Source organism: Hippocampus zosterae, chromosome 4 (genome assembly GCF_025434085.1).
Source record: "Hippocampus zosterae strain Florida chromosome 4, ASM2543408v3, whole genome shotgun sequence".
NCBI lineage: Eukaryota > Metazoa > Chordata > Actinopteri > Syngnathiformes > Syngnathidae > Hippocampus > Hippocampus zosterae.
In genome coordinates, this window is record NC_067454.1 from 2,856,709 (window position 1) to 2,877,414 (window position 20,706).

The window sequence follows — 20,706 nt, forward strand, 5'->3', positions numbered from 1 at the left end:
GGGAGGGTGGATTAAAAAATATAGCCTTAGAGACTTCGCTTAGGGTAATAACGGTAGTATTGCCAACTGTTTCCGGTAACGTAATCAACAGCTGTAAACCGGCGGACCGTTGTGAAGTGTTTTTTTTGTCTCAAATATGATCTAAACATGATAGATAATAACTGATACAACCATTGGAATAGTTATATGGCTAAACCGGTCGTTTTTGGCCCGTACTTCGTCCAAAGTAAGTCGTCAATTTGCTAGCCGCAAAATTAGCCACGTCGGGAAGTAGCCGTCTTCATTTGATTACCTTATCAGCTGAAAAACGTGACTGTTGACTCCCATATTGAAGCTATAATCACGTGTGTCAGAATAATTGTTAGTGTGAGCACCATTTTCCTTTTTTCATTTCAGAATAATTCCTGGAACACGCTGGACGTGGATACTGTGTTTTTTGCCTAGCCGTCAGCGAAGTAGCCGACCACAATCATCATGTCTACTGCTGTTAGGGGTACGTAGCGCGAAAAATCAAATCAAATCTTTGTTTTATCATCAGGACCATTGTTACTGAACACAGCTTGAAAAAGTGAAATACAATTGATTAAATGACATTTTAAAGACTTCAAAAAGTGGGGGAAATGGAGCGTTTGTTTCACATTCAGAACAACACAATGCCCCGCGATCAGTTTTAAGAAAAGAAATGCAGCTGAGACCTTGAGCCCTCATATGCTCCCCAAGTGTGGACTGAATTATACCGACAAGACACTGCAAGGAAGTGGACGATTTCGCAAGCTGACTAATAATTTTGACAGTTAAAAAAAATGAATGGCATGACTTAATTATTAATTCAAAAAAAAATCATGTTTGCATATCCAGCAGAGTAGAAGTTACTCAATTGTAATCGTTGCAGAAACAATTGCATTTCTTTAATTGGGGGCCTGTCTTTCAATCCCATCTTCCAGATGCGGCCCGTGTCCCAGTAAGAGTTGCTGGAGATGGCATGGAAACTGAGAAAACGCCCTCCAACCTGGAGGTCAGCACAGATACACTGTCAGCAGGTCTATCTGCCACTCCCTACAGCAAGGCAGAAACCCCCCAACACTGCCCCAAATCGAACAGTCTTCCTCTCCCTGTCGGCCCGCAACCCCTTGGGGTGCTCCACTTGGGCAAGGTGAGTAGGGAGACGTGCACGGAGGTCGAGGCCGTAAGGATTGTCGTCCCTCGTGCCGCCATAAGTAGAAGCAGCCGCCTAGCCGAGGCGAAAGTAGATGCCGGGCAACAGTTGGAAGAGCGAAGTTCTTCCCCTCAGCCATCGGTGGATGATTGGAGAGGACAACTAGAGAAGCTTCAGAACTCTGAACGCAGGCTTTTGCAGGACAAGGAAGGCCTCTCCAATCAACTGCGTGTGCAGACAGAGGCAAGACGCACATAAAGCGGATCCATGTTGCACATGGTTTTACGCAAGCGGTCTAAGCGCCATTATTTCATGACTAGGTGAACCGCGAGCTCAAGAAACTGCTGGTGGCATCCATGGGTGATGACCTGCAATACCAATTTGAGCGTCTGGCCCGCGAGAAGAATCAGCTGATTCTGGAGAATGAGGCTTTGGGTCGGAGTCTGTCTCACACGGCGGAGCAGCTGGAGCGCATGAGCATCCAGTGTGACGTCTGGAGGAGCAAGTTCCTGGCAAGCAGGTATGATAGACACAAAAGCGGGGCCCACGATCCGATGCAAGTGTTATCCTGTTTGGCGACATGAAGTATTTTACCTGTGAGCTTCACCGTGAGAAATTTGCCACTTTGAACCTGTGTCGTCGTATCTCCAGAGTGATGGCAGAGGAGCTGACAAATGCCAGAACGGCTCTACAGCGTCAGACCCGAGAGGCGCAGGGCGCCATTCAGGACCTGTTGTTGGAGAGAGTCGAGTTCTCCAGGGAAATGGCGCTCACACACAGGTGACATCTACAGGAACGGGCCCCCCATGGCTCAAAATGATTTCCATGCTTTATGCTTTGCACAGTTGCATTATTTGAACTCATTCACTCCCCAAGACGTTTTTAAACGTCTTTTCAGACTTGGTATAGAATTGGCTGGTGCTGAATGAGTTAATATTAATGTCGCAGTGCTCTCCCCCACCTCTTTGAAGAAATGCTCATGCCTGCTTAACCGGACAGTTGAAAATATTTCAAGCAGTGGCCGTTCTGGGGGAGGGCCAACGGGGGCCAGTGCCCCTGTAGCACTGATTCTGGCCCCCCCTCCGAACGTAGATTAACGCAGTCGCGTTGAATCGCCGATGCGAAAAGTGGAACCAATGTGCGTGATTTAACATTCTCGTGGGACCCTTTAGTGCGCTGCACCACTTAAAAATGAGCGGGAAATGAGAAGCGGTCCGCAGAGAAGGAACTTACCACGACGTGCGCGCGCGCGCGTCTGTGTGTGTAACTTTTTTAGTCTCACTTTTTATTTTTATTTAACAGGATCAATATATAAGACATTGCCTTTTAAAATTTTGATAATTATATGCATGTAAAAGATCTAGCTTCAGTGTATTTGCAATTTTTGTACACGGCAGGCTGGTACCATATCGTCCCCTAGCTTGAATATTCTCAACAGATGGACACGGCGTATTGTTACGCTTGCGGACATTTTAGCCCTCCTAATACTGTTTTTTTCTCATCACTGTAATGTTATGACTAAAATTTCAAAGTTTGAAGAAATTAAAAAGTAATGTAAGATGTTGAATCTGTCTTTTTAGCCCTGGGTTGAATGTGCCCCCCCATCAAAACCCCTGGCCCCAGCCCGGCCCCCTTAGTGAAATTGATCCAGAACCGCCACTGATTTCAAGTGCAGTTGTCATTTCATGTTAACTAAGAAGCTCGTCTAAACTGTCGCTAATCGCTAAGCTAATAGTCTTTTCAGGGAGTTTAATGCGGTCGTGTGGTTCTGCCCATCCGCCTTTGCCGTCGTCAGGTCTCTGGAGCAGCTCCTGGTGTCTCTGCAGTGGGGCAGGCGGCAGACGTACTACCCCAGCGCGCAGCCGCTCAGCACAGGAGAGGTGGCGGCGGCCAATCGCAAACTAGCGGACGCCATCAACGCTCACCTGTTGGGCAATACCCGCGGCGGCGTGGCCAAAAGAAGCGGCGCCGCGACGCCCGATCAGCCGTGCAGCACCCCAGCAGAGAAGATGGCGGAGAAGGTGCACGTTTTCTCCTATTTTCGGATCAAATTCTACTTAAATCGGAATGCCAGCATTACTCATAATAAACTCCTATGGTTTGCCGATGCGTGTTGTAGGTGCTGAAGATTTTGGACCCCAATTCCTGCGGGGAAAACAAGGCGGAGTCTCCGCTCGGCGACTCGCCCGCCTCAAACTTTCTGAGCAGTAAGAAGAGCATCGGCAGGTTTCACCCGTACACTCGCTACGAGAACATCACTTTTAACTGTTGTGAACGCTGCCGCGGAGACATCATCGTGCTCTAGAACGGCAACGTCAGCAAGTCATCGCCATCTTTTTCCAACCAGGGAGCTTTAAGTTTTTAGCAAATGATTTGCAAAGCAGTTAGCAGGTTTATTTTAAATGGTTTCAAACAAATGCTGTCCACGGAAATGAGCCTTTCCCCCCCCTTCAGGGAATCTAAAAGTCACAGTTTTCAGTCTCCGGCAAATGTTTAGAAGTTATTGTTACGTGCCAGTGTTACACATTTTTTTTGTACTGAATTTTGCAGGAATTTCTCGCAATTGATGGCTATCGCCGTCTCTCATGTTCTTATTAGGAGAATTTGGTGCTTTTTTATGTGTTTTTTTCCCAAAGATGAGTCTTCACATCCCAATTCCTGGTTTTAGAATAACATTATTTATAAGAGTCAAGCATTTCAGAGCCGACCACAAGCTGCTGTATTTCAACGTTGTACTTAAACCCGATTGAAGCGGTTACAGAAAACTTGAGTTGACACGCAGAAGAAAGTTGAACTTGTATTTTGATTATTGTTCTTATTTTTTTGGTGGGGGCATAACTTTTTATTGTAATTCATAAGCGTGTTTATTTTTCTTTCAATATGCAGGACAATGTCATATTTTTTTGCTAATTTAATAAAAGATCAAAACGGGTTCTACTGTTCAAAATGTCTTTTGGGTAAATATTTGGAGCAAAACACCAATATCCCACAGCGACGGTATCTCATTATTTAATTCTCGCAAATGCAGATGGGTACAATGTGTCGTTTTTGTCACGTCGTCAATCATCATCCCACCACGTCCTGCTTTTTCTCTCACGTCTTCCTTCCACGTTACTCTTAAGAGATGTCCGCACTCTAGTTGGAGCTGGTCCAGATGCTCCAGACACTCGGGTCATCCCAGTGAAGCCAAACTCTCCTTTGTGCTTGAAAGCACTTTGATCCCCACTTCTGAATGTCTTTTTACTTTTCGGACCCATGTGTTTTGAAGACCTGTCCCCATTCTCTCCTGGTCCATGACTGGTGATTTGTTGCTGGTTCTGGTTAAAGCCAACATGCTTCCTCTTGGGTACAAATTCCAGCGCCTCCTGCCAGTTCCCCGTTTCTTTCATGCTCAACATGATGCGTATCATCTGGTCCAGGGTCAGGTTTTTGGCTCCCGTCTCCCAGTGGAGAAACTCGTCCAGCGGTAAACGGGCTGTGGCCAATTTCAGACGCTTGGCGTTGGCCAGTGACAAACCGGAAAGAATCGACCGGTCCACGATAGCGCCGATGATGTAGACTTTGGAGTGGTCGAAGGTGCGGAGAACATTGGGGGAGTCCGCGGTGAGGTAAACAAGGCGATCGTGAGGAAACACGTCAACAGCGTGAGCCTCTGTGTTGGTGATGAGCAGACGGTTCCAGGTTTCAGCTCCATAGCGCTTGAGGAACTCCTTCATGTAGGCTCCGTCTGGTTGTAGGTTACAAAAATGGAGATGGTAAGGCTCCTTGGCACGTCTGTTCCATCCTTCCACCTCCATCAGTTGGGACACTGTGTTTTCAATCTCCCGTCTGGACATATTGGACTCGTAGCTCATGTCAAGGACCAGAGGCTGGTCAAACAACATGGCCTGGATGCTCCTCCAGGCCAGCAGTCGGTCCATGTTGCGATCCCAGAACTGGAGTAGAAAAGTATTTCTCACTTCTTTCTGATCCCCATCTGTGTTTTGATCTCTCTTCTGCTCGAGCGACGCTTCCCTCTCCGCTTTCTTCAGTTGCTGCTTGTCCTTGCGTGCTCTTTTATGGATTTCCCTCAATGCCAGATACTTGAGGTACTTTTTTCGAGCTGACTTAGTGGTGAGCTCTGCAAAGATCTTTAACTCCTCATCAGAGATTTCTTGAGGTACCAGTTTACCAGCCAGCCGCCACATTGCAACCAGCTCCCCAGCTGCCTCCAAACTTGAACTCCCTTGTGGGACTTCATCCTCGTCACGTGTTTCATCATCCTCAGCATCATTTTGCTCAGCGGATGGTGATTGGGATTTCATGACGGATTTCCATTTGTCTAAATCGACAGTCTCCTTTTTCTGTGGACTCCCAGTACTTATGAGGCGACTGGGGAGACAGGGGGAATGGACTGGCAAAGCCCCGATCGCTTGCGTTTTGTTGACACGGTATAACGCAAACCTGCCAACTTCCCATAGTTCATTTGAATGCCGCCGAGTGAAGAGTCGTCGTAACATTTCAAAGCTGTCGGTATGATGCGGATGTAGAGCTGGCAGCGGTAATCGGACCAGCGACACATGCAGCAAACCTTATTTTCACGAGTTGGGATGCTTCACAGATCATCAAAGTGGAAAATCCCATTGCGCTATTGCCATTTCAGTCAATGGGCTGATTGATTATTTTGCGGGATCCGCTCGGTAATGGTGTGGAGGTCACGTTGTTTTTGCAGTGTAACGTTTTAAGATGTCGTACTGAAATGGCGAAGCGTGATGTTTTGTAGATTTTTATTCGCCGCTTGAATTAAATGTTTTGTTTAATTTTGCATCACTTAAATAAAATAATATATATACAAATGGCGATTTATGTACTTTCTGTTACATGTAATACATTTTCGAAAAAGATAGCTATTTTTCGACATGACGAGATAAGGCAATATATTTTCCCGCCGGTACACTACTAGTGTTACACTCGTGACGACTTCCTCAGGGTGCAAAGCACTTTTGCCGATCCTGAAAATGAGTTTATTTTTGCCAAAATTGGTCTGCAAAAAAGATATAGACGACGTGATCAAGACAGTAGCAGAAAGGGTGGTTGTTTTGAGATTTGGGAGGGATGAAGACTCAGTTTGTCTCCAGCTCGACGAAATTGTAAATAAGGCTCTATTATCTTGGTTGTTAACTATTTCTTGCCTGACGACTAATCGCTGATTGTGTTCTTTTGTAGCTGTCAAAAACGGCACATGACCTGAGTAACATGGCCTCTATCTACATAGTCGATGTGGATAAAGCCCCCGTTTACACCCGATATTTTGATATCAGCTACATCCCATCAACTGTGTTCTTTTTCAATGGACAGCACATGAAGGTCGACTATGGGTGAGACAATTTTGTTAAATGTTAAATAAACATTGTGCCCACGAAGCCTGGTGCAAGTATGTAAAACTGACACCCAGATTAAAGTTGTGCATACATGCATTTAATTTCACTAATTCATTCAAGTAACAGAGTCTTAACTGGCCATTCGTCGTCATGCTCCACAAACCAGGTTGTACTCTCTCAATAATACAATACAATACAGAACATCCTGATTTATACAGTATAGCGCTTTCGCAACAGCAGCAGCTATAACAAAGTGCTTAACAAAACAGTTAGCATAATAAACATATGGTTTGATTCATATGTTATGGATTCTAATAACCGTATGGCTTGCACAACAAAGCCTGATGAGTTTACATCAGTACCGAAGCCAAGAGAAGTACAGATAAAAAAAAGTCACATACTATAAAAAAGAACCAGAAAAAAAAGATGTTTGTGCTTCCCTTCAGCTCACCAGATCACACCAAGTTTGTTGGCAGCTTCAAAACCAAACAGGATTTCATGGATCTTATTGAGGTCATATACAGAGGAGCCATGCGGGGGAAAATGATTGTCCAGAGTCCCATCGACCCCAAAAATATTCCCAAATATGACCTCTTGTACCACGGGATTTGAAATCAACAGCTAGCTACTCTGTGTAAGACTTGTCAACCACCATTACGTTTTCGCTCTTTGCTAAAAGGTGCTGGTGGTAATTGTTATAGCTTGAGCGAGACCTATGTATTGAATATTTTTTTGAATTGGAAACAAGGAAACTTATATTTTAGAAGCACCGCCAATCAAACTGATGCCGGGGGATGTCTGAAACTTTGAACTGCACTATATATGCATGTTTTGATCATATTCAGTGTTGTGATGTTTACTATGGAAAACAGTGAGGTTTTGTGTGAAACTTGCATTCATAGAAATGTTATCATTTTACAATAAAGTTTTTTTCCTGTCAGTAAGCCTATCTTAGTGTGTTGCGGGATAGGGACAACTAGCGAGAAATTTACCAATGGAGTTTATGTATTTATTGGTATATTGTGGGCTGTATGGTACAATTACTCATTGCATTTGTCTAACTTATAATAATCGATAAAGACACTACATTTTATGTTCCGGTGAAACATAAAATGTAACTAAAGCAAGTTACATTTTATGTAATTTATTCTGTGAAATCCAAACAACAGACATTCTCATTCACAGGTCAATTGGCCAATGCAGAGAATTATGCAAATAAAAGAATCATGTGTAAACAGAGAATTTGGCCAAAAAAACAACTTTACTTTTAAATTTTGGTAGAAAAGTAATAAAGTACATGAGTACAAAAAGTCATAAAGTACATGAGGAACATCACTAAATTGTGTGTGTGTGTGTGGGGGGGGGGGGGGGGGGGGTTTGCTGCTCTGGGCCCATCCACAAGCGTACTTTGGCGCTTTCTTCACACTCCTCCTCGACAGGTGGCGCTAGCAAAACACAAAAACTACACGAGAGAGGGCGGAAGTGACGAATGCAACCAGCGTCTGTGCACGACCTTGTGCGATGCCGTGTAGAATACGATAATAAAAATAAGCCAGTCAAAATGTTACTACGGTGGCACTGAGTTGTGGTGTCTTGTTATAGTCGTCTGTCAGGATTCAGAAGATGATCTCGATCATCAAGGCTGCTGTGGGTGGCGTGGCTGCCGTCTGCGCCCACGTTCACCAAAACGGTAACGAAATAATTTTTATTCATTTTCAGTTTCAATTCATTTTACGTTTATTTCACCCGTCCCAATTTCATAGTGGGATCATTTATAACTTTTGCCTTTTAGTTTTTTTTCTTTTTGGGGGTCGGTATTAAATGTCTTCACATGCCGTGTAATGACAATGTGCACCAAAAAAACAACTCAAAATAGCATCTTGTATAATTAATCAACACTTCAAGATGTTTGTTTTTAAAAATTGAATACACACCTGCAGCTTTCTTGGTTTCCTAACAGGATGGTTATGTTTTGCGCTACATGTGGCGAAACTCATGCCAATATCTGTTCCTACAGGTTTTCAGCACCATCACTTACGAGTTCTAACTGCTGGCCTGAAGACATTTGAAATTCCACCTGACTACAGTGGTAACTATTCCGCTTAGAACCCACACACCACGATCCATGTTTCCCCCGAAGAATCTTGCTCGCATTATAACACGTGTCAGTGCGTTTTGTGACCGTTCTTTTGTTTTTGCTTTATTAAAGATGTGGTGTTGCCAGACAAACCCAAACTGAAGTTTATGAACAAGGTGCCTAATTTAAAAAAAGCCAAGAAGGAAATGAAGAAGCTACGGGACATTCAAGGCCCAGCTCGGGCAGCAAATACCTTCACAACTGGAAAGTATGCAATCGTGGTAAGGTCATACAGGACGATGTATTTGTACGCTGGTCGAAATTAAATAATTTATATTAACATTTAACTCCCATCTGCTGCTCAGGCAATGGGGGGAGGCTACCTCCACTGGGGTCACATGGAGATGATTCGTCTCACCATCAACCGCAAGATGGATTCCCGTACTACGTTTGCTCGCTGGCGCATCAATGCCCCTTACAAGCCAATCACACGCAAAGGGCTGGGGCAGCGCATGGGTGGTGGCAAGGGAGCCATCGACCACTATGTGACGCCGGTCCGTTTTGGTCGCTTCATTGTGGAAGTGGGAGGAAAGGTGGAGTTTGCGGAAGTGCAGCATATTTTGACTGAAGTGGCAAAGAAACTTCCTTTCCCTGCAGATGTGAGACTACAAACGTTGCACACTCACCGGACTAGGAGAGCTGTAACTGTTCACTCTGTTAATTATTACAATACTCTGCCTCCTACAGGTGATGAGTCGAGAAAGCCTGGAAGCCTTTCATCAGAATCAAGCCAATATGGAGGAGAACAACCAGAACCCGTGGACCTTCAAGCAGATTGTCCAAGGAAACATGCTTGGTATCAGGAAGGTCCTCAGCCCCTTTGACCTAATACATCAGGGACGCTTCACAGGAAAATTTTACAACCCAGGAAGGGTATGACAGATCCACAAAGACAGAGACCAGTGATGACGATGTGTGTCCTTCGCTTCAGTGAAAAGAACCTCGACTTCCAAAGACTTTGGCTTTTTGAAATACATGTAACTCCTTTTTGTATTAATATGCATTTTCATTTGTGCGTGTGTTCAAACTCCTTTGATGTCTTATTCTCAATACAACCAGTCAGTTGAGGTGAAATAAACATTTGGACTCGATTACATACACAAGCGCATCTTTGCACAGGCTCTATCACAGTATTTATCGAGTAGCAGGTCCTGAGTCTTTTTTAATTGTGCAGTAGTATGTAATACAGGTTACAATAATTCCCAGCAGTTATCCCACAATTGAAATGTGTATACTTATAGTCAGATAACAATTTTAATACAAGTAAATATCTTTTGTATTTTAAAAAATCAATTTAATCAATTGCCAAGCCTTGAACTAAAGTGAACTAGTTGTACGAGGACTCCCTCTAGTGGGACACTATAGTTTTGCTCGGTTCTTATTTTAAGATAAGATATCCTTTATTCGTCCCACACTGGGGAAATTTACAGCCTCCAGCAGCAAGAATGTATGTAGAAAGAAGAAAGAGAAAAAAACATCTTTCAATTAAATGCAATATGAACACAAAATGGATAAATCGCAGTACTATTTACAATTTTCCTTCACATCATTTAATTATTATTATTATGGTTATTTTTTATTCATCAGCCATTTTAAGGTCAGTGTTATGTTTAAACTGCGTATAATGTTACAGTAGCTTACAAGAATCTTAAACTTTTTTACTAATGTAACGTGTTTTTTAAACAGGTCAACAACGGTCTTCCATTTAATGTTGGCCATGTTGTTGCTTACGGCAGTCCATTTGTATGTCCCTAATGTTGACTCGCAGGTAGCGATACAACTGCGTCTCCTTTGCAAGGGACACGAATGGGACGCTTTTCTGTGACTTGGTTGTAACGTTAAGTAACACATATAAAGGGAATTGCATGTTTTGTGTCTATAATAGCGATAAAGGCGTGTTGGCTAGAAAGCGATTTGTACCTGAGAAGAAATTATGAGGGGAAAATTAATTCATAGGCGCATGCGCATTTGTATATGAATGTATAAAAACCTGGCGCGGAAAATGGTGTGCTGTCAATAAACGCCCACGGCATTTTGAATGTTGTGAATCATCAAACGGTTTATTGTGATTTGTAACGCTACAAGTGACCCTATATTTGGAACTATCACTGACATCATCGCTATTAGAAATGAAGCCTTTGCGTGGTTCTAATCGGGAAGCATCAAAAATACCCCGCTTGAAAAACAAGTCTAAAAAGAAGACTCACCCAGCAACCGATCGCCCGGTAAGACAAAAGTAACGTTTCTGATTCATGTCATGTCGACACCGGCTGTCGCTTCTCTGACAGCATTATTATATTTCGCTTTAGGATTCGCCGCCCGCTGGCGACAACAATGGCGCGACCAAAAGACGCAGCTCGCCAAAGAAAAGAAAAGGTCTGAATATCGTGTTCTTTTCAGAGCACACTAACATAGCATTTATCTACGGGTGACCACGAATGCATCGTAGGCACGATTGTACACAGTTTCAAGTGATTACTTCTACAACAGTCCTAGAAAATCGCAATGCCCATCACCAACTACTTATTTAGTCCTTGATAGCTACAGCATGTCACAGTCTTGTGAGTGTGTCTTACGTGCCTGTCTTGTCTCCTTCTTGCATCTTCTGGACAGCTTCCGAAACTGCCCCCAAAGTCAAAGTTTCGAAAAACCTCAAGCAGATCCAGAGATCCTCCATCATTGCACTGGAGAATGTGATGAATATAGCAATATTGTGAGTTTGGCTCTGTTTTTGGGGCAATTTTACAGTTATACAGGGTGTCCCATAAGTTTCCATGCTTATTGTTTGAAACATTTTCAAGTTCACCTTGCACAAGCTTGCACAATGACTCTAGTTGTAGCTTGGTACTTCTGTGAAGTATATTACATAAATAAAAATGGTTTGAAGGGGGAAAAAAAATTATTCTGTCTAGAAACTTTTTGGACCCCCTAAATAAGAAAATGTAAGTGCAACGAGACTCTTTACATTATTTTCAGGACAACTCTTGGTTTGAGACGAACAGAGAAGAAGGAGAGCCAGGAACATCTAAATATTGTGAAAAAAAGGTGAGCCATACTTTGGTAAGATTTGTACAAACCCTCTCAAGCTTTGTGGGATAAGCAGAAAAAATTATTCAGGAATTACTTTCAAATAATACATTCCTGCCAATTAATTGGGTCATAACTCCATCAAGGCCAGGTCTGACACGAAATCCCCTTTTTTAGGTTCTTAACTCACTGTGCAGAGCTTCAAGTTCCAGTGCAGAAGAACGACGCGTTATGGAAGTCGTGGCAGCGCCACCGGGAGGAGAGCAGGAAGCATGAGGCCGGAAAGCAAACTCTGACTTCCCTGGAGGTGAGCGTTTCCGACGACGGATAAGATGCCACTTCAGATGTCACTTGCCTTCTGTGTCCAAGCTGTCGGCTGCTCATGCCATGAAGTTGATCGATATCACAAATACAATCTTATCAAATACGTATATTTAGAAGAGACGCACTCATTTTCCATTTGCTGCTTGTGCCAGGCTGAAATATTTTGCGTTTCCAGGAAGACCTGAAGGCTGTGGTCAGCACGCTAGAGAGCACCGAAGAGCAGACAGTCTCTTTGGAGCGTGCATGCAGTTCTCTTCGAGAACGACTGGAAGAGGAGGAGGAGAGCGCTAAGGAGGTGAAAGACATCAAGCTGCATCTTATGGAGCGAAAACGTATCCCACTCAAGTGAAAAGTTCAAAAGATACTGAAGGGAATGTGCAAAACGGCCCAAACGCGACGTCACGTTCAAACACATTTGAAGCTATAATTGCAGCCAAAGGTGCATTTAAAAAAGTGGTGAGCAGAGGCGATGAATACTTCTCGCCGTGTACAGTGACCTGGCATAGCAAACGTAAATAAAGGGCAGCGTTGCGCCGCTGTGTATAAGATAAGATAAGATAAGATAAGATAAGATAAGATAAGATAAGATATCCTTTATTCGTCCCACACTGGGGAAATTTACAGCCTCCAGCAGCAAGAATGTATGTAGAAAGGAGAAAGAGAAAAAAAAACAACAAACATCTTTCAATTAAATGCAATCTGAACACAAATGGATAAATCGCAGTACTATTTACAATTTTCCTTCACATCATTTAATTATTATTATTATGATTGTTATTTTTTATTCATCAGCCTGACAGGAGGCACTGGCCATCATAGCTTTTAGCTTAGTTAGCATCCTTCTGTTGTATGACGCGTGGTCTCGTCCTGTCAGATCTTGCAGAGAAGCGAGCAAGCGGTCCTCGCCCTCCCTTCTTACCCGCCTCGGACAGATGAAACGACCTTAGAGGTGAGCATGAATGGCGCACACTTTTGCAATCGCATTAACGTGTTGCATCATAGCTGTTTTCATTGTTAAACCATTCGCTCTCCGGGAAAAATGCGGTTAAAATGGCTGAGTTGCATTTCCTTCCTATAAGTTCTCAGGAATTGATGGAGTAACGTGCTAAGACTATTGGGTAAAACCCACTTCTGCCACTTGAAAAACAAAACAAAAAAAAAACAGGCTCAAAAATACTTCCTCGGTGCTTTCAAGTTTTTATTTTTCCTCAGGCTCTTTTGAGAAAACAGGTCCCGGACAAAGATTGTGAGACGGTCTCGCGCAAGCTGGAAGCAATCTTGCAGAAGTCAGAAACAGGAAAAAAAAAAACGCCAAGCACCCAACTTCCATAAGCACGTCAGCAACAATGTAGATCAGCTTTCGTCAATTTGAATTGTTCACTGTAGCTTCTTGTTGATACCGTGTTTTTTTTTTTTAACTCTGAGACACTTTTTTTTTTAAATGACGTGTAGAATTCTACAAAGTCTACATTTGCAAGAATAAAAGTATTCCCACACCAAATATTGAGAAGCTCCCAATCCTTTACTCTTTAGCACATTATATTGTGTGCCACATCTCCACATTTTTACACATCAACTCCATCCAGGGTGGATGTTTTATATGTGGAATTTTTGTCTGATTGATCCAAAAGACCGTCTGTGAGGTCAGACGTTACTGATTTTGACTCCCAATATTAATTTCAGTTCACCCCAAAGTTGTTTTGAGGGTACAGGACTCTCAATTTCATCCGCAGCACACTCATCAAACCGTGGTTTGTGGAACTTGATTGTCATGCTCCAACACAAAAGGGTCTTCCCACTCAGTTGGAAAAATATGGAGATGAAACAGATTCAGGGGGACTCAATGTGGCATTCAATCAATGGCAAGATTTATAGCAACATTCTTGCTGCTGGAGGCTGTAAATTTCCCCAGTGTGGGACGAATAAAGGATATCTTATCTTATCTTATCTATATGGTCTAGTTCAGAGATGGGCAACCCGCAGCCACACTCTGATATTATGTGCTAGCTAGCATAGTAGCTCAACAACGTTAAAACGTTGACTTTATTTTTGTGGAAAACTTTGCACTGGGTAAAAAAAAAAAATGACAGCCTTATCTTTTTTTCCCCCCCAGTCAGGAATGGTAAATTTCCGCGGAAATCCGCCGTTTTATTTCTTAAATTGATCATTTTTGTGAATCGTCTAAATCCGTTGCGAAAAAAATTGAGGGGGAGTCAGGTAGCTTATCGTCGAGTTTTCACGAGCTCGCCCGATCAGTCTTTCCCATCTTCCGATTGTAAGCAGCCCTGCGATTGGACGTGTATGATGTCTTACTTGTTGTGATTGGTCGCCCCGTCCAGGCCACGCCCCTTTCCGCTTACTAGCCATTGCCATCCCCACCCCAGTAAATGACAATGAATGTGATATTTGTAAACAGTAGTGCAATTATCAACAAGACCGACTTCACCTAGATGCGTCTCGGTCCGCACTCGAACCTTTTAACGTGAATTGAATTGAGCCAGGTGCTGAGAAACGGTCAATATCACATGGTGACTGGATCGTTTCCGATCAACGAAACAAATAGCGTGAGTTGCGTTTTGCTTGGAGTCCGCTTGCTAAATCTGCGAGTTTTTGAGTGATCTTTTGCGAACGGACTCTGTGGAGTCATCGTTAAAGAGTCGTTCGATGGTGGAGGTGACCGAAGCTCGAACGGCACGGCCGAGGCCTCGGGCGGCGAATACGTAGAGGACCGGGTTGAGGGCGCTCTTGGTGTACACGAGGTACAGAGAGATGTACGTTCCGTATGACGCGCTCGTATAAAGTGCGGCCGCGTCCGGTTGTCCTTCGGCCAGGGCCCGCAGGAATCGGCACACAAAGTAGGGCACCCAGCAGATGAGAAAGAGCAGCATGGTCAAAAAGAGCACCTGGTACATCCTGGACATCCTGCGTGAAGCCACCGGGGAGGTAACGGTCGGGCTAACGGGCACGGATTGCCGAATCGTCAGCAGGATGGCCAAATTGCTTCCCAAAAACACCAGCAAGGGTAAGATGAAACCCGCTAGAGTCTCGGTGACAAACAGCCCCGTGTCAAACTTGCCACTCTCGAGGCACTGGTATGTGCCGTTGATTTCTTTGAGGACGGCGCTGTGCAGGTAAGGGGCGGACAGGATGGTGGCCAGCAGCCAGGACAAGCCGCAGGCCAAAGGAACGGCCCAGGCGGGGCGCCGCAAGCGAGCCCACACGGGCTTCAGGAGACAAAGGCATCGCTCCAGGGCCACGGCGCACACCAGGAAGGCCGACATGTACAAACCCAAGCCTCGCAGGAACATGACCAGCCGGCACAAGGCCAAACCGAACGGCCAACTGTTGTTGTGAGCCAGGTATCCCAACATGAGGGGCGTCCGCAGGATCAGGACCAGGTCCGCCAGGGCCATGTTGAGGACGTAGGTTCGGAAACTGCTGGCGGCGCGAGTCTCTTCCTTGCTGCCTCTGCGGATGAGACGGCGTTGCCGTTGTCCGAGCGCCCAAACCACCAGCACGTTTAAAGGTACGCCCACCTATTGGGGAAAACCCCCCCCACAAAAGTAAAGACAAGTCGTCACGCTGTCACAAAAATACGATACGCAGGTCAAGACGCAGCCATCTACAGACATAAAACGTAACTTGTGAAGTCCTCAAATGCACTTTTCGTCTCGGTCTTTTATCGCAGTTTGAGAGGACGAGTTTTATTGTTTTGTATCGCTTCATGTTACGACTCTTGTTTTTCTGGAGTACGCTGAGAAAACCCACACGAGCGCGCGGAGAATCTGCAAAGCTCCCGACTTTCCTGCGATGCCGATGCTCAAAACACTCTTCCGCAGTTGGACCTCACAATGGCATACGTGTGGGATATTCTGAAGCGGCGAACAGCTTCATTCGTGAATGACAAGGATTGTCTTTTCAAAAGCTCCTGCTGATGCTGGGAAACCGGGGTTGTGGATTTTTCATGACAGTTACCTTCTATTTGGTTTGGACTTTTGTTCTTTTAATTCAGTTCATTTTTTATTTGTTTTTAAGAGTGAGTTTAGTTTTTTTTTTTGGTTCAAAATGTTATTGGTCTTTATTTTATTGAAAACGTTTCATTTTACATTTGGTTTGATTAGTTTTAGTTTTAGTTTTTTGGAATATATGGAGTGTCTGTTGTGTGCAAGTTAAAAAAACAGAAAACACAAAAGCAAACTATATTTTATTGAAAAAGTTTCATTTTACATTTGGTTTGATTAGTTTTAGTTTTAGTTTTTTTGGAATATATGGAGTGTCTGTTGTGTGCAAGTTTAAAAAAAAAAGAAAACACAAAAGCAAACTATATTTTATTGAAAAAGTTTCATTTTACATTTGGTTTGATTAGTTTTAGTTTTTTGGAATATATGGAGTGTCTGTTGTGTGCAAGTTAAAAAAAAGAGAAAAAGCAAACTATATTTTATTGAAAAAGTTTCATTTTACATCTGGTTTGATTAGTTTTAGTTTTAGTTTTTTGGAATATATAGAGTGTCTGTTGTGTGCAAGTTAATAAAAAAAGAAAACACAAAAGCAAACTACATTTTATTGAAAAAGTTTCATTTTACATTTGGTTTGATTAGTTTTAGTTTTAGTTTTTTGGAATATATGGAGTGTCTGTTGTGTGCAAGTTAAAAAAAAAAGAAAACACAAAAGCAAACTATATTTTATTGAAAAAGTTTCATTTTACATTTGGTTTGATTAGTTTTAGTTTTAGTTTTTTGGAATATATGGAGTGTCTGTTGTGTGCAAGTTAATAAAAAAAAGAAAACACAAAAGCAAACTATATTTTATTGAAAAAGTTTCATTTTACATTTGGTTTGATTAGTTTTAGTTTTAGTTTTTTGGAATATATGGAGTGTCTGTTGTGTGCAAGTTAAAAAAAAAGAAAACACAAAAGCAAACTATTTTATTGAAAAAGTTTCATTTTACATTTGGTTTGATTAGTTTTAGTATTAGTTTGAGTTTTTTTGGAATATATGGAGTGTCTGTTGTGTGCAAGTTAAAAAAAAAAAGAAAACACAAAAGCAAACTATAATTCAACTGGTTAGCCTTCTTCTGTACAGATGTAAAGCAATATCAAAATATACTCCTTTTAAAATGGCAGTTAATTTTTGCTGTAATTTTTGTTCCTTTTGTAAACATCAGATGTACTGGCCAGTCTTCATTTTTTTAAAAAGCATTTTCATTTTTTTATTTCACTCGGGTAACAAGATATTTATTTTGGTTTTCGTGATTTCTTTAGTTGACCTCGTTAGAAACCCAAGCAAGATTGGGACCTCGGAACTGTCGAGGCACACCACCTGGCTGCCGTGTTGCCCCGAATGCAACGACTTTCATATCGTATTTCTTTAAAAAAATAAAACAAAACAAAAAACACACTCTGGCCCATCCCGCAGACACAGAGAAGATATTTATGAATAAAGGGGATCCTTCACCCACCAGGAAAATGAGCACGGTCGCCGTAATCTGGACTCCTCGGACTGCCTCTGCCTGCCAAAAGCTGTTCAGGCTGCTTGCAAGTTTTTCCACCTTTTGTGTTTCATTCATGGCAGCCATTGAGGGCATCCTGATGCTGAAACAGTGACAAAGTGCGTCATCTTTGAATGTGCTTGATTAATCTTGTTCATAAAACTCACTCGCCATGTAACCTGAACAAAATGTACGATTGCATACGAGCGGGGGTTTCTTGTGCAACTTTCCGAAGATTTCCACATCACCCCCTCGCCCGTATGTATTTACCGCAAACTTCTGTTGGTTTGCAAAAGGGACTGCATCATGTCTCAAATCTCAGAGCATGTACTTTTTAGGCTTGGCGTTATCCGATTATCTTGCATGCCGCCATCCGCGTGCCGCCTAACTACATCTTGATCTTCACATCACATAAGGGTGCTTATGCAGCGGCTAGTTTGTTGACACGTTCAGATTCAATCAACGAAAACACATTGTGTGTTGTGCACCGCGCTCGATGTTCTAGTACAAAGTCATGACTAAAGAGTCAAGAATGTGTGATTTCTTGGAGCCAAAGATGCCTTGGGGCCCTCTTCTTCAAACATGCGCCTACACCCCCGCCTGTTTTTGAGTCATTTGGGAACAGAAGAAATGAAGTCACACCTACTTTGCTCTATAAAATATGAACACCGAATCATTGGCATGTCCTTGACAGCATGCGGTGAATTTGTTCAGGGGTACATTGGTCGCGCACGCGATAAGGCCAAATTATTGCGTGACCTCAAAAAGTCAGCGAAGATCCAAACCGAAATGTGCAAATGAAAAATGTGCGGCTTACCTGCTTTTGGTGTGCGAGATGTAGCGAGAGACAGAAAAAGAAGGGAGAGCCGTGCTGCGATTAAAATTCTCGCTCTCGCTCTCTTTCCCTCTCTGACCCACCTTTCTTTCCTGTGTGCGATTGCTTCACAGGCATCCTCCTATGAACGCCGCTACAACATGTATTCCACAATCAGATTTTTTTTTTCTTCTCCCCATCATGGTAGACATGCTCATTTGGTAAAGTTGCACGGAATGCGCTTAAAAAAAAAAAAGACTGCAAACATTTCAAAGTTGCAACCGTATTTGCAAAATCTCCCAAGATTCGTTTAAGCTTGTCCAGGATTTCGTTGACATTTTTTTATGTCACAACTAAAATGACACATGCATTTGTTTTTACATTTTTCCAGGAATATGTGATCAGTCCACATTGCGTTGAATGCCAGCGAGATCGCGTTCTTTAGATGACAATAAAATCACTTTGCGATTCTAAAAAAAAAAAAAAAAAAGCGAACGCTGTTGATAGGAATGTGTTCAATTCTCGAATTATTTGTATTTTCGAATCTCAGACGAATAAACCATCCTGACGCATAGATTTCTGTTTTAGAAAGTTTGAAGACCATTATTTGCTCCCGGACATTTTCCTCTCAGTCTTTTGGATTATTTGTGTGTGCTTTTATTTTGGTAAATTATTCCGCATCGTTCACAGCCATTTAGATACTGTCCGGATGATGTAGATTCCCAATGTTCCAACTTTTAGGCATTTTCCAAATCACTCTGTAATTCTCAATATAATTTATACAATATTAAAAACACGATCAAATGAAGCAAACCATTGTGTCATCTTATAAACAGCAGATAGTTCCACTTTCAGAATCGGAAAGAAAATGGGTTCATCTGCAATAGCCAACACTCTCCTGTAGATGTCGCCACTATTCCGTTTTTTTCATGTGTGGCCCATGAAAAAGAAGGTGGGTGACGTCATGACTGCAAATTTAAAATGTGAAAAGTACACGTTTAACAGTTTAATAATATTAATATTATTACTACTACTACTACAAATAATAACAATAATAATAGCATGTATTCTTATTGCATCCTTGAATTTGAAACTGCTTATTGTTTCCTTTTTTTCACAGGTCAACACAATAACAATCGATGTTCGTTCCTTATTTGAATAATTAGTCCTTTTATCGCCACTGCATTTCAGATAACAATGTTAGCATGTAAATGAGGGTGTCTCAAACTTGGTTTTGTTTCCTCGTTTGTTTTTGTACACACCTGTTGTCAACCATCTTGTCCAGGTGTTCCTCGTTGTCTCGTCAGTTTGCTTGGATTTATTTCCTGGGTTCTGTCGGTCTTCGTCGTGTCGTTGTGTTAGTGTCCTATTGTCTTGGTTCTGTTCAAGTCATGTTTTGTTTGTCTTAGTCGTGATTCAGTTACTCATTCATTCATTCATTCATCCTTTTCAAGACTTTGTTAATGCTTTCGATTCAGTTTTTCCAGTGTTTTGTTCAAACATTTTGTTCGGTCCACCTTGCTTTTCCTGGCTGCCTGCTTTCTGGGGCCTCTTACCATCATTATAACGAATGAAAAGTAAAAGTAAAAATGCACCGAATTCAGATAACAGGATTGGGCAAACTTATTCATGAGAGCAGTATCGGAAAAAAAAAAGTTCAGATCAGTTTTTCCCTAACTTTATTGTGTGTTTAAGTTGCAGAAGCTCAATCAAAAAATGTCCGTTGTTTTGCTGATACATTTTATTGGATTTTATTTTTAATATTTGGTAACTTGAAAGACAGTTTTCAATCACATACTGTATATCGATGAAAACTTTTTAAATTTATTTGTATTTGTCCTACCAGTATTTTATGTCATTCGGTTTGGTTAAAAATGTCCCCCCCCAAAAGTATGAGCTTTACAGGAACAAAATGTCCCAAAAATATTTGAGCTTTGTTGATACTCATAAAAAGTGTCACTGAATTTTTTTTAAAATAACAGAATCAACACAGTTTATGTAGTTGTAGGCTCTAACATGCCACTGACTTGTTTGTGTCTCTTGTTTGCCGATATGACAACTTAAACATGTTGCAATGTATGCTATGTTTTTTATTGCTGGGGAAAAAAAAACTTTCCGTATTTATTTTAAGATGTGTAATCACCAGGAATACAGCTGCTAACTCGATAGATTGACCAAACACAGAAAATATCTTTAATTTGTGGAACTGAATCGTGAGCAACTTGACTCTTTTCCCCTCTTAAGACCACCCACGCTTCCTTTAAATCTGCTAATTTTAGATGCAGGGTTCAAATCGGGGAAACCAAATGTTTTGATGTTACAGAATGAAAGACGGCACTGCCGTGCTGCACTTCTGGGCTCATGGTGTGAGTCAAATCTATTTCTCCTGGTGAAATGATGC

The 20,706-nt window shown here is 42.3% G+C and overlaps 7 protein-coding genes across 8 annotated transcripts in view; 4 read left to right on the forward strand and 3 right to left on the reverse strand.

Moving 5' to 3' along the window:
- Window positions 1-20,706, reverse strand: part of rasa3 (RAS p21 protein activator 3) — a 221,221-nt gene that overhangs the window by 82,679 nt on the left and 117,836 nt on the right. The gene's annotated exons all lie outside the window — the stretch shown is intronic.
- blzf1 (basic leucine zipper nuclear factor 1) lies at window positions 65-4,085 on the forward strand. Its single transcript, XM_052062592.1, has 7 exons — window positions 65-226; window positions 397-493; window positions 945-1,399; window positions 1,477-1,676; window positions 1,808-1,936; window positions 2,952-3,177; window positions 3,276-4,085. Exons 2-7 carry the CDS (start codon window positions 475-477, stop codon window positions 3,459-3,461), a joined length of 1,215 nt encoding a protein of 404 aa, XP_051918552.1. The 5' UTR covers window positions 65-226; window positions 397-474; the 3' UTR covers window positions 3,462-4,085.
- On the reverse strand, window positions 4,150-5,893 carry trmt10c (tRNA methyltransferase 10C, mitochondrial RNase P subunit). The gene has a single exon (XM_052062534.1). It carries the CDS (start codon window positions 5,653-5,655, stop codon window positions 4,216-4,218), a length of 1,440 nt encoding a protein of 479 aa, XP_051918494.1. The 5' UTR covers window positions 5,656-5,893; the 3' UTR covers window positions 4,150-4,215.
- On the forward strand, window positions 6,093-8,054 carry txnl4b (thioredoxin-like 4B). Of its 2 annotated transcripts, none has more exons than XM_052062587.1 (3): window positions 6,093-6,285; window positions 6,362-6,513; window positions 7,919-8,054. In XM_052062587.1, exons 1-3 carry the CDS (start codon window positions 6,154-6,156, stop codon window positions 8,046-8,048), a joined length of 414 nt encoding a protein of 137 aa, XP_051918547.1. In that variant the 5' UTR covers window positions 6,093-6,153; the 3' UTR covers window positions 8,049-8,054. The 2 variants fall into 2 exon arrangements, with proteins under 2 accessions (XP_051918547.1, XP_051918545.1); XM_052062585.1 differs by lacking the exon at window positions 7,919-8,054 and adding an exon at window positions 6,963-7,758.
- Window positions 8,050-9,742, forward strand: mrpl16 (mitochondrial ribosomal protein L16). The gene is made up of 5 exons (XM_052062569.1): window positions 8,050-8,206; window positions 8,534-8,605; window positions 8,726-8,874; window positions 8,959-9,252; window positions 9,341-9,742. Exons 1-5 carry the CDS (start codon window positions 8,140-8,142, stop codon window positions 9,530-9,532), a joined length of 774 nt encoding a protein of 257 aa, XP_051918529.1. The 5' UTR covers window positions 8,050-8,139; the 3' UTR covers window positions 9,533-9,742.
- cenpq (centromere protein Q) lies at window positions 10,612-13,505 on the forward strand. Its single transcript, XM_052062568.1, has 8 exons — window positions 10,612-10,878; window positions 10,963-11,029; window positions 11,267-11,366; window positions 11,630-11,698; window positions 11,858-11,987; window positions 12,180-12,299; window positions 12,879-12,953; window positions 13,217-13,505. Exons 1-8 carry the CDS (start codon window positions 10,783-10,785, stop codon window positions 13,334-13,336), a joined length of 777 nt encoding a protein of 258 aa, XP_051918528.1. The 5' UTR covers window positions 10,612-10,782; the 3' UTR covers window positions 13,337-13,505.
- On the reverse strand, window positions 13,182-18,461 carry LOC127598941 (C3a anaphylatoxin chemotactic receptor). The gene is made up of 3 exons (XM_052062555.1): window positions 18,309-18,461; window positions 17,462-17,594; window positions 13,182-15,540 (listed from the first exon to the last, which is right to left on the reverse strand). Exons 2-3 carry the CDS (start codon window positions 17,585-17,587, stop codon window positions 14,599-14,601), a joined length of 1,068 nt encoding a protein of 355 aa, XP_051918515.1. The 5' UTR covers window positions 17,588-17,594; window positions 18,309-18,461; the 3' UTR covers window positions 13,182-14,598.